Source organism: Triticum aestivum, chromosome 2B, assembly GCF_018294505.1.
Source record: "Triticum aestivum cultivar Chinese Spring chromosome 2B, IWGSC CS RefSeq v2.1, whole genome shotgun sequence".
Lineage (NCBI taxonomy): Eukaryota > Viridiplantae > Streptophyta > Magnoliopsida > Poales > Poaceae > Triticum > Triticum aestivum.
Window position 1 is genome coordinate 416,580,782 of NC_057798.1, and position 12,902 is coordinate 416,593,683.

The 12,902-nt window shown below is 42.6% G+C and overlaps 1 protein-coding gene and 1 long non-coding RNA gene across 5 annotated transcripts; both read left to right on the forward strand.

Annotated features, from left to right (window-relative positions):
- The first annotated feature begins 5,294 nt into the window (after positions 1-5,294).
- LOC123041315 (uncharacterized) lies at positions 5,295-6,351 on the forward strand. The gene is made up of 2 exons (XR_006418471.1): positions 5,295-5,905; positions 6,076-6,351. It is a non-coding gene; the product is annotated as an uncharacterized lncRNA (long non-coding RNA).
- A 1,260-nt stretch (positions 6,352-7,611) lies between these two features.
- Positions 7,612-12,325, forward strand: LOC123045236 (kinetochore-associated protein KNL-2 homolog). 4 transcript variants are annotated; one of them, XM_044468212.1, is made up of 10 exons: positions 7,612-7,910; positions 8,028-8,104; positions 8,207-8,342; positions 8,504-9,275; positions 9,376-9,515; positions 10,363-10,455; positions 11,120-11,207; positions 11,291-11,346; positions 11,885-11,918; positions 12,021-12,325. In XM_044468212.1, the coding sequence occupies exons 1-10, from the start codon at positions 7,707-7,709 to the stop codon at positions 12,065-12,067; spliced, it is 1,647 nt and encodes a 548-aa protein (XP_044324147.1). In that variant the 5' UTR covers positions 7,612-7,706; the 3' UTR covers positions 12,068-12,325. The 4 variants fall into 4 exon arrangements, with proteins under 4 accessions (XP_044324147.1, XP_044324145.1, XP_044324148.1 ...); XM_044468213.1 differs by having other exon boundaries at positions 7,613-7,910; positions 10,366-10,455; XM_044468210.1 differs by having other exon boundaries at positions 11,885-12,325.
- Positions 12,326-12,902: the final 577 nt, after the last annotated feature.

Below are 12,902 nucleotides of genomic sequence, written 5' to 3' on the forward strand. Positions count from 1 at the left end.
TTGCTATTTTTGGTGGATGTTAACCCTGTTGTAGTTAACATTGGCTTTCCATGTACTTACACATGGCTACAATGGGGGATGCTATTGTTTGCCGTCGAGGTTAGCTGCATCCCATGTCTTATACACCATCTATTCCTAAATTTAAGTATTTTTAGAGATTCCAATATAGACTACATAAGGAGCAAAATGAGTGAATCTAGATTCTAATCTAAACTATATTTATAATTCTATATACATCTGTATGTAGTTCATATTGAAATCTCTAAAAATACTTGTACTTAGGAATGTAGGTAGTTGTACTTTACATTATTTGTGCAATCTCATTTAGTTTCTAACATTTATTGGTTGCTTGTAGGTACATATATGAGCGGTACTGATCCACGCTTCGATTCCTTTTGCGTATGGGGCAATGAGATATTCATGAACAAGCGTCAAATGAGGAAACTAAGAAAGATTGTTAGGCCAAAGAAGCGGGTGATGGGAATTAAGCTCTTTATTTACACTTTGTTCAAGACATTAGTGAACTTTAGGATGGTAAGCAATTAGTTGCCTTTTCCCCCTGCCCACAACAAGTTACTCTATTAGACCTCATGATCTAATATTTTTCTCTTTTCAATGGTTTCTGATGCTATTTACTGATGATTACCTTGCAAACTACATGACTGGAGTGGAGGCAACTAAGGTTAAAGTATATAATTCATGCTACCATGATAATGCTCTGGAAGTCTTCCTGAAGGCGATGAAGGATGAGCGGGCGATCGTCACAAGGGGTTGGACAAAAGTTGTTTGTGCCTATGGCATGCAGGAAGGCACATTATGGGCATTCCGCTTCTTCAACAACATCGACAGTCAAAATGATTTATACTTGTCTCTTCACCTTTACCGCCTGTAAATATTCCTGTAATTACTAAACATATTGCACTGCCAATTTTATTTATGGATTCGTTATTGAACCATTGTGCTGAGAATTTGAATTGCACGTTTCATATTTCAAAATTTCCAATTGGATTAATAAATTACAGCCAAAAAATTGTACATGAGCGAATAAAATAATGTGCACACGGTTAGAAAGAAAACAACGTGTCCGATGAAAAAAGAAAACATGCGGTTCTTTGACGTAAAACGTTTGCGATGCCCTTCAGACGCACACACGGTTTCGTCTCATATGCGTGTGCGATTCATGGTAATACGACAAATGTTTCAAACCAGTGTGCATGTGTGATAGGATACCAATCGCGCACAGTTACGTAAATGTACACGTTGGTGTTAGTAGAGGCACTGCACACATTTTACATTCTTGAACCGTGTGCGATAAAGTACCTATCACAAACATATCGGCAGATTAAATGTTGATGTCCATCTTTTTCACACGACTATAGCGGCCTAATCGTTTCGGATGTACATACGAACAAAAACATTTCCTGGGGATTGACTGTGTGGGATGTACATACGAACGGAAACGTTTTCCCTGGATTCACTGTGTGGGATGTACATAAGAACGGAAACGTACTCCTTGGATTGACTGTGTGTGATATACATACGAACGGAAATGCTTTTTTTGGGATTCACCATGTGGCATGTACATACCTATGGAAATGTTTTCTGGGATTCACAGTGTGGGATGTACATACCTATGAAAATGATTGGGTTTCCATGGGTCATCCAATCACACATGAACTATTTTGATGTCCCAGGAGGGCCTATCCCCGACGATTTCTGGGTCGTGTGGGAAGAACCTCCCTATCGCCCACACTCACTTGGTGACGGTTCCAAATGTCGTCGCGGAAAGGGGCTAAAAACCGTTTGTATAGCACCAACGCGTACCAGTGTATTATAATACAATACTTATGCCTTTTCCCTCTTATTTTACAAGATTTACATGAAGAGGGAGAATGCCGACAGCTGGAATTCTGGACCAAAAAGGAGCAAATTTGAGAGATCTACTTTGCACAACTCCAAAAGTCCTGAAAATTTACGGAGAATTATTTTGGAATATATAAAAAATATTGGGCGAAGAAAATACCAGAGGAGACCCACCAGGTGGCCACAAGCCTGGGGGGGCGCGCCCCTAGGGCTTGTGGGCCACCTGTTAGGTCTCCGGTGCCCATCTTCTGCTATATGGAGGGTTTTGACCTGAAAAAAATCAGAAGGAAGCTTTCGGGGCGAAGCGCCGCCGTCTCGAGGCGGAACCTGGGCAGAAGCAATCTAGGGCTCCGGCGGAGCTGTTCTGCCGGGGAAACTTCCCTCCCGGAGGAAAAAAATCAAAGCCATCGTCATTACCAACGATCCTCTCATCGAGAGGGGGTCAATATCCATCAACATCTTCACCGACACCATCTCCTCTCAAACCCTAGTTTATCTCTTGTATCCAATCTTCGTCTCGAAACCTCATATTGGTACCTGTGGGTTGCTAGTAGTGTTGATTACTCCTTGTAGTTGATGCTAGTTGGTTTATTCGGTGGAAGATCATATGTTTAGATCCTTAATGATATTTATTACCCCTCTGATTATGAACATGAATATGCTTTGTGAGTAGTTACATTTGTTCCTAAGGACATGGGAGAAGTCTTGTTATGAGTAATCATGTGAATTTGGTATTCGTTCGATATTTTGATGAGATGTATGTTGTCTTTCCTCTAGTGGTGTTATGTGAACGTCGACTACATGACACTTCACCATGATTTGGGCCTAGGGGAAGGCATTGGGAAGTAATAAGTAGATGATGGGTTGCTAGGGTGACAGAAGCTTAAACCCTAGTTTATGCGTTGCTTCGTAAAAGGCTGATTTGGATCCACATGTTTCATGCTATGGTTAGATCTATCTTAATTCTTCTTTCGTAGTTGCAGATGCTTTCGAGAGGGGTTAAACATAAGTGGGAGGCTTGTCCAAGTAAGGACAGCACCCAAGCACCGGTCCATCCACATATCAAATTAACAAAGTAACGGACGCGAATCGTATGAGCATGATGAAAACTAACTTGATAGTAATTCCCATGTGTCCTCGGGAGTGCTTTGTTTTATATAAGAGTTCGATCAGGCTTGTCCTTTGCTACAAAAAGGATTGGGCCACCTTGCTGCACTTTTGTTACACTTGTTACCCGTTACGAATTATCTTATCATAAAACTATTTGTTACCGATAATTTCAGTGCTTGTAGAGAATACCTTACTGAAAACCGCTTGTCATTTCCTTCTGCTCCACGTTGGGTTCGACACTCTTACTTATCGAAAGGATTATGATAGATCCCCTATACTTGTGGGTCATCACAAAGCAAATGTGGTTCTGGATGCTCTTAGCCACAAGATTGTCCCTCCCACTTTAGGATGTCACATTGCATATTTTGAGTGGATTGGCATCTCATATTGTTTTGCTGGTGTAGCACATGAGGAGACACAATTCATCCTTCAGTCAGCTATCCTAGACAGAGTGAGAGAGGCACAACCGAATGCCCGGTTGTTGTTGCAGGTGCGGGAGCGCATCCAAGATGGTAAACCCGGAGAGTTAACTCTAGATGGGACTGGATCTGTTTGGTTTCATGGTCGTCTTTGTGTGCCACAAAAGTCCCAGGTCAAGAAGGATATTCTGAGAGAAGCACATCGTACCCCATATACGGTTCATCCTGGAGAGACAAAGATGTATCAAGATTTGAAGAGGACTTATTGGTGGAAAAGGTTGAAAGTTGATGTGGCAAAGTATGTGGCTTCTTGTGGGGTCTGTCAACTTGTGAAGGCGGAGCATAAGAGACCAGCTAGTTTTTTGCAGTCCTTAGAGGTTCTAGAGTGGCCACGGAATGACATCGCCATGGATTTTGTTGTTGGCCTACCTTGCACCTGAAGGGTAAGGGATGCAATTTGGGTGGTGGCAAACCGACTTACCAAAGTGGCTCATTTTATTCCTATCCACACCACATACTCGGCAAGTAACTTGGCACCAATATATGTGCATGAGATAGTAAGATTGCATGGAGTTCCAAAGACTATTACTTCTGATAGAGATGCCAAGTTTGTATCTCTGGGAGAGCCGGCAGAGTGCAATGGGTACACAGTTGAGGATTAGCATGTCATTTCATCCACAAACAGATGGCCAGTCAGAGCGTACCATCCAAACTTTGGAAGATATGTTGCGGTGTTGTGTCCTATCGTGGCAAGGGAGTTGGGAGGATCATCTACCGCTTGTGGAGTTTGCTTACAATAACAGTTATCAAGCTAGCATTCGGATGGCACCTTATGATGCCTTATATGGAAGGAAGTGTAGGTCTTCAGTATGTTGGAATGAAGTGGGCGAGAAGGCAGTGTTGGGACCATATTGGGTTCAACAAACTACAGAGAGAATAACTGAAATTAGACACCATGCTAGCAGCCCAGAGTAGGCAAAAGAGCTATGCTGATCCTAAGAGGCAGAATGTGGAGTTTCGGGAAGGAGAAGAGGTAATTTTAAGAGTCTCTCCAACCAAGGGTGTTATTAGGTTCAATATCAAAGGAAAGCTTAGCCCACGGTACATTGGACCCTTCTTAATAGTAGCATGAGAGGGGAAAAGAGCCTATCGTCTTGACTTGCCTGAGTCAATGAAAGGTGTGCATAACGTATTCATGTATCCATTTTACGTAGGTACTTCCGAGATCCCGAACGACAACTAGCTGTGGAACCGATTACGATTGAGCAAGATGTGACTTTCGAGGCTCGCCCTGTGAGGATGCTCGAAGAGTCTGAGAGAGTGTTGAGGAACAAGACACTTAAGTATGTGAAGGTTCTCTGGTCGTAACAATCCGAGCGTGAGGCAACTTGGGAGCTTGAGTTGCGCACGCACTAGAAGTATTCGGAAGTGTTCGAGACTGGTACATGTTGCATGGTTTTCTTTTCCATTTCTTATTTATCAGCTACGCCAGTTTTGTGAGTAGTAACGTGGTGAAGAATTCGAGGTCAAATTTTGCTTAAGGGGGCGAGAATGTAATACCCCAGCTTTCTTTTGCTACATAATTGTGCCTATATTATGTTTAAACTGATGAATAAGGTAGAGTCTGTAGTTATCGCACTTGATGTAAGAACAGAAAAAGAAAATGAGAGAGAAAGAGAGAGTATGGAAAATAAATGGGTGATGCCAAAAATAAATTAAAAGAGAAGGTGTGAGTGATGGGATTTGAACCCTGGACCTCTAGGTTTATTATGTATGAAGCACCCAGTTGCTTTAGGTGGTGCTTCTGGAAATGTAGCAAGCAACTTATTAGTTAGCCCTTTTTGCACGAGAGGAACAAAAATCCTATATGGGCTAACGGCCCAGTTGGACTCGGTGTGGCGGTCGATTCCTAGCGGCGCCGCTGTACACTGCCCCAAATCTCGTTTCTCATCTAATCCCCTCACCAAGCCTTCCTCTCATCTTATCCATTAGAGGTCGCATCCTTCAGGTCGTTGCTGCAGCTACTGCTAGATGTCATTGCTGTGAGATTGCTGTTGTTCCCGGTGCCTCTTCTCGCCATGGTCGCTGCCGTGTGGAGGCTGCTCCCGTTCCCCTGTTCCCTGCGTCGTCATGGTTGTCGCCGCTGCCGCCTTTGGCCAATACCGGGTGTGGGTACTTCTGGTTCGAGATCAATTGACTCACACTTTGTGCCCCGCGGTTGAGGCAAGTTCATGGAGGGATAATGATTTTGCATATTCCCTAACCGCCATTTTTATTTATGATATTCGCCCCATGTCACTGATGCTTATTACTATGGAGATGATGATGACCATGCTGATTCAAGTACTTGCTTGTATTTGCATATTTGCACTCATGATGATAATGAAAGAAAGAGTGCCCTGCCTCAGGTAGGCACATTGAGACCTCCATTGTTGGGTTGTGACCTACTTTGGAGGCAACCTTCCAATGTTGGAGTGAGTGAATGTCGACGGGCGTCCACTCAAGCGATACCGGTATACGCATTTAAATGAGATGAGCATTTAGGCATGTAGGACACCTTTATATGTGTTGAATGTTGATGAGTGTATGGTGTTGACAGAGACTTGGTATATTGATATAAGTGTTGTTTATTATTTCTTTATGAACTTGCTGAGCCTTTGTACTCTTGCTTATATGTTTTTAGGTAAATTCTGAGGAAGACATGCATGGGAGTCTTGGGAGTAGCATCATCACCGTTTTTACCATACAGAACTCACACATATTGTCCCTTAGGACCGTGTTTTGAGAACCTAGTACAGTTTGTACCTTACTTCACGTGGGATTTGCCTTGAGTTTGAGAGTTACTCTCTTGGTCTGTATGGCTTAACTAATTTCCATTTAAGACTACCGTTATTCGCCTAGAGTTATCGAGGTTGTTCTCGGATATGGTATTGTAGCCTTGTGCTTTACACTGGTGCTATGTTCCTTGTGTCATATAATTACATGAATTGCATGGCGTGGATGTCCTTAGAAATAGAGGAAACTTTGTCGGAATTTCCTTTGAGGGCATGTTTTTCCAAAGGTGTTATGTGGTAATATTCCGAGCGCCTTGTTGGCTCGGGGTGTTACACCGAGGAACATTTCTATCCCACACTCGCACGACATGCATGGCTTTTCAAATTCTATATCATATGATACATAGCTTCTACGCATGTCTGTAATTGGACTCGTTTACAAACTCCAACTTACTATTTCTACAATATCGATTTGCTTCCACATCTCATCATCATGGATGCGAACCCATAACAATGACGACATTTGCTTGCCGTATAATCAGATCCTCCACATCATGCAACGTCTATCAAACTACACACTAGCACAGTCCCGTGGCAACAATTTCAGGAGGTCGCTTGGGAGTGGACCTTGATCGTGCAACACACACTGGTGGATGGAGCAGGGCTAGGTACCCCCACCAATCTCCATCATCGTCGAAAATACTGCCTACCTCCCAAACATGCGTGACACCCAGATCTGCCGCACCATCAGAGTCGAGGAAAGGTATCCATGAGCCATACAAATTCATTTGATCATATAACTGTTGTATTTCCCGCTGCAACACATAGGCACTTTTGCTAGTTAAAAGAAAAACCTATTGTTAGAATAAATTTGAGGCGCTTAGTCGATTATCCAGGGACCAAGCAATCACATGAGCACGACACCGCGATTTGTTAACGAGGTTCACCAATATGGCTACATCTCTGGGGCCTGACTACGGTCGCTCCTCCCCGTGACACCGTCACAATACCGCACACCAGCACACGCCGCCGGCTCGCCTGCGTGCTTGTACTATATGTTGGCATAGGTTATATCGTGTGCCTATCCCCACTATATATGAGAGGCCTAAGATATAAATGTCCTACTAGGACACGACTCCATATCCTATCTAAATACAATACTATTCAGAGTCCAACTGTAACATACTTTATACAAAATATTCGATACAACTCTAACATAAGCCAGTGGGCATGCAACTGAAGTTACACACAACTGGATGGGCTTGCAAGTGTAGTTGTATACACCGTGAAAAGACGATTGAGAAAAAGAAAGAAAAACATAAATTAGTCCAACAAAAGAAAAGAAAAAGATGAAGAACATTCGAAAAAAAAGAAAAGAAAAATATCCACACTCCATATGGTTCATTGAGCCTGCCTGCACATCTTCTCGGTGTCAATTGATAAGGCCCAGCCCCGTCTCTCAGTACTCTCTAGCTCGTCTCGCCGTTTCCCCCCAACACCGCTCTTCGTCCCTTCGTGTGACTCTCACTCCGCTCCGGACATGGCAAAAAACACCCCCAGCCCTCCGCCGAGGGCAAGATCTCGCCGGGGCGCGGCGCCGACGTCGCCAACCCCAGCCGCCGCTCTGAGCCCTCCTTTCTCCCTTGCCCCACTGCGCACCCGCCTTGGCGCTGCTGCTGCTGCTGCGGCGGCGGCGGCCGCCGCCGCCGCCGCCGCCTCCTCATCCCCCGTCGAGCACCCATGCGTACTCCCTCTGCCCCCCCTTTCCTTACTCCCTCTGCCCCCCCCTTTCCTTTCCACACTTTCTTCCTTTTTTCTTCCTAAACGGGTGGTAGTTTGATTCGATTTGGTGCTTGGTTAGGTCACGCTGTGGGAATGGTGGCCGGTGAGGGTGGAAGGGGAGGAGCGGAAACTCGCGGTTTCCGGCTTCACTGAAAGGTATGCGTTTCTTCTTTCTACGACTTTGCGATCCAAATTTGGTGGACTGATTCTACGATTCCAGTCAGTAGAACCCGCTCTGACTGACCTTGCTTCTGACAGGAATGACGCATTCACTTCTGCACCCATAGCACATCGTTATGAGCCTCTCACGCTCCAGGATGAAGGTGGGGTTGTGGTGCTCCTTCATGGTTCAATTAGCTTGTTGCGAATGCGTCAAAATGGATTTTCTGTGCAGGTATGCACATTCTCTCCTGTGTTTCTTCTTTTATCTATTCTGTTCATAAACGATGATGGAAAGTCAGCCCAGATTCAAGCAAAAAGCTTATTCATGTGCAGAAAGACCATTTAGTCATGATTCTAATCTACTGCTCTGGTAAAAAAAAAACATGCGTGCAGATATGCGAACAATTCATGATTGGATTTCCGTCCTGGTGGGAGACTTGGGATTCGCACATGGAGTCTTACCCAAACTGTTTTATTGATCCACGAGAGGGTTCAGCTCAGTTTTACCTGGAGAAATTCCAGCTAGGCAATTTTATTCAAAAGTTTGGACCCTCGTTCATCGAGGACCTTCTTAATAATGCTAAAAATTTCCCAATCGACCATCTCGATGCATTCACAGAGAGTTCAAGATTCCAGGAACACAACTGTGGAAATGATGCTTCAACCAACGAAAATTCTGCTGCTTCAGATGATGCCAGACCCGCAACTGTAGCTAATGTGGAAATAGGCTTGACTACGAGCAGCACTTCACAAGAAAGAGATCATGTGGACATTGAGTGTAATGTATCTCTTGCTCCTGCAGAAACATATACTGGTGATGAAACTTGCAAAGAGGCAGGAAATCAGAATGACACTATGCATCCAGATGCAAGGGAAGACAATGCTGGTAGCCATCTTTTCAACTCCGATTGGACTTGCACTATGTGCCCTGATCATATGCCCAATGACTCAGAAGGTGGAAATGCCACCCGTGCTGAAAATGACACCATGTCCCCTGATCATATGTCCCCTGATAATATGCCCAATGACTCGGAAGGTGGAAATGCCACCAGTGCTGAAAACTCAGTAGAACTGCTGGGTAAATATCCTTTAGCCGTAGTACTGCCTGAAAGTGCTAATTGCTGCTCAGAGATTCCTGGTGCTTCTCAAAGTGTTGAACCCTCAAGTATGTGCAGGAGCAAATTGTTAAGACACTGGTTAAGGTTTCTCCTGCGGATATTTCATTTTATCTTGATGTTTCTAAGAGTGACTATTATTTAATTTAGGTTATCAAAGTACTCCAGTGGCTTCACTGAAGAATCAACACTGCTTGGAAACAACTGAGCACATCACATTGACTCAGAAGGCAGTATCAAATGAAGATACACCATCTTCAATTCACTCAGATGTGCAATCCCAGGAAAAAGTGAGTTATAAATCCCACAGCTAAAAAATCAGATCAAGTAATCAGTCTTTGAACTTCGTTTTGTGTTACTATAGTATTTCTACCAGTTTATTTGCTAAAATAGTTAATATGCAACTACCACCTCTGTTAGTTTTACTTTTATTGTTATTGTCTCCTCGAATTAGGACATTCTCGATTTAGCTTTATCAGGTACTGCTGGGTGCTCTGTATGGAAATTCTTGTACTCAAGAGAAGCATAGCTATGTTAGAAAAATCACGGGGGCATATAATTGTCACAAGAGTGACAATTGTAACGACTCAATTCTACATGCCTGCATCTTAAACTGAAGTCATTTAGATACACCGTCAATGTAATATAGCATCTTTAGTAAATCTAACCCAATTAATATAGTTGCAGTCCACAGAAAACGTATGATAGCATGTTTCCAATCTGTGCCCTTTGTGACATTTCATGATTATAATCATTTGCAATGACACTATTTCTGTAGCATTACCTGATTACTGGGATGAAACAGATTCCAGCATCTTTAGGTTCAATGTTGTGGCTTCAGATTTTGTTTACTGTATGTCCAAATATGTTATGTAGCTAGTACATACTTTTTTCTTAGTAATTCGTAATTAATAATCCTTACTAAGGAATTTCGTAGATTGATCTGTACCTCACATATAAGATGTGTAAAACCAAATATGATCCATTAAATTCCTTAACATCCAGGGTAAGGTGCATCATACAGTATTTAGTTTTTCTTTTTGTGATGCCAAGTTCATATTTAGCACATTTAACTTAGTGATCTTGTTGTGTTCCTTATTTTACATAGTGAACTTGACAGCCTTTTACGTGGAAAAGCAGACTGTAGGTTCAGCAGAGAAGCGGAGATCTGCAAAGCAAGTGTTGGAGCGTCCTACTAGATCGCCAATGACCAGAACTTCAGCCCCATATGTGAGTATGCAAATTTTCTCCATACCCTTTTCTGTTGTTAAACAATTTAAAACATCGTAAAACTATTTATAACACTTGTTAAATGCTGATGGTTAAAGAAATCTATAATGTGTTAGCTTCCATAGCTTCTGCAATTGCCATGTGGTTCCAGCTGTTACTGAATGATTGTTCATTATCTTGGACATTCTTTAACATCCATATAATGCACAAACTATTGATGTAGAGTTGCCAATTTTATAGCAGATTTTAGTATAAGAAATAGGAGTAGCCGATATCACACCACTTCGCTATGATGCTATTGGACAAAGTTGTAATGATTTTATTTTTATCTTTGAAAACATGCAGGAGTAAACTTGTAATGATTTTAGCGTAGTTTTTGTTCAGACAGACCAATATTATACCAATTGTAGTTACCCCAGTCATCTTTTGTGCTCACTTTATATGAAATAGCAGAAAAGTATGCCTGCTTACTGTGATCAAGATTGACTGTGATGCCACCTTCTTCCTTAATTCTTAAGTTTTACTCATATATATAGCCTGTCTTGGCGTCCCATATGTTCAATCCACTCTCTGTTACTTGACTCAGCTGGCAAAAACTGTGCTAGCCAAGATTTTGACCCATTTGTATCTGTACTTATTGCAATGTTCCTTTGAAACATTTTAGGTGCATAAATCTCGGCTTACTCGTTCTAGGGCCCAGTCATTATCTATTTCCACACCCGAGTCTCTCAAAATGAGAAGAACCAAATCAGGTACAATGTCTTATGTTGGATTCTGCTACTTAAACAATTTACCAATTGTCCTTGGATAAGGGGAATTCTTCTTCTTTTTTCAGGTCGAGTGGTAGTACCCCAATTGGATCCAGGAAGGAGTAGGATTGTCTATGACAACGTTAGTAAAGAAATATATTTCAATGTTATATCTTATATGACTGTCTGTGCCCGTGATTAGCTAATTTGTTAATGCTTAAATTATCCTAGTTTGGTCTTGTTCATTGCACCAAAGTCCAAAACTAAACAGTGAATGATGCAAGAAGAGTTTCCTGCAAAGGCTCATATAACGAAAGTGTCAGTCTATAAGCTCTCCGGTGGAACTGTCCATGATATATAATCATATTGCTAGGACTCGGAAGAGCACTGATCAAACGTATTAGGGTAGTGCATGCATAATCTGAATATTCACCATCCCTTCATAGTGTTCCGCACTGCAAATTATTGGTGGCACAAATCTGAAATGGCTAGTTGATCTGGATAAAGCAATGCATAACTTATCATGTAGAATTGCAGTGAAGATGCTTATCGTATGATGTAATTTTCAATCTTTAGTAGGATATGGATGCATAACTTGTCTTTTTTTTCCTTAGATCTATCTGCTAATGGCATGAGGGGATTAAGCACTGTCTCCTAATTGAATTCCGTTTGTTGTGCAGAATGGGTTGATTTCAGGCGTTGCTCCTGTGGATGGTTTGTTGAGAAGCTCCCCTGCCAAATTTGCATGCCATATACTACGTATATAGCTTTCCCTCCTTGGTAAGCATAATAATCACGCGTGTCCTTGGGTGATAGGGAAGAAGTCAGCGAGACCTGCAAAGAACACAAGGGGGCCTCTCTGAATGACCTCTTGGACTGTCCGGAAGCTAACAACCTGGAATTTCGACATGGAAGTCCCAAGGCTCCAGCACCAGCACCAAGCGGTCGGCGACAGTATAAGATCCACTTGTTTGTACGGTGGAACATCTCTGCTGGATATTTGCTGATTAGGACCTTGTAACAGCAGATGTGGGCAGCTTTTATTTCCATTTTGTGTGTCCCATGCCCTAACTAACTAAATCTTACTGGAGTGCCACAAACATGGCATGTCTTGCTCTTAACTAGTACTGGAGTAAATCTTACTGGAGTGCTGCAAAATCTTAGGCCCCGATTGGATTAGCGTTTCAGCTCGTTTATGGCCGGTTTAGGATACGGACCTCCTTCCTCCTGTCGTTTTCATTCCAGGCAGGAACCAAGAGGTGACCGGTAATTTGCACCTGTAAAATAAATGGGTCGTATTATGTAGAGTGGGTCCGTTCTGCGTATTATGTCGAGTGGGAGCATCAGTTCGGTCCTAGGTTGACCACGGAAGCGCCGGAAAGCTCGTTAATAAATCCAGTATGGGAACGGTTATGGAACTTGCATACCCGAGTTGTGAGAATCTGGAATTAACTTCCAGATCCTCTTGTGTATATTTGTCAACCTTAGATTATTAACAACACAACGAAATGATATCATTGCACAATGTGCAATAAGTTTAAATATATCTTGTCACAAGGCATACATAGAGAAATGTCTCATGACATTTATTACAACCAGAAACACAGCGGAATATAAAACGCGTAGCAACTCCATCTCAGCCACAGGCAGTCGATGTAGTCAACATGTCCTCACTCTTCAGGATCATCATAATAATCG

Coding starts and splice junctions, on each gene's coding strand:
- LOC123045236 (XM_044468210.1), top strand. CDS start 7,707: ATGGCAAAAAACACCCCCAGCCCTCCGCCGAGGGCAAGATCTCGCCGG. Junction 7,911..8,027: donor CCCCCGTCGAGCACCCATGC/GTACTCCCTCTG, acceptor GTGCTTGGTTAG/GTCACGCTGTGGGAATGGTG. Junction 9,516..10,362: donor ATGTGCAATCCCAGGAAAAA/GTGAGTTATAAA, acceptor TACGTGGAAAAG/CAGACTGTAGGTTCAGCAGA.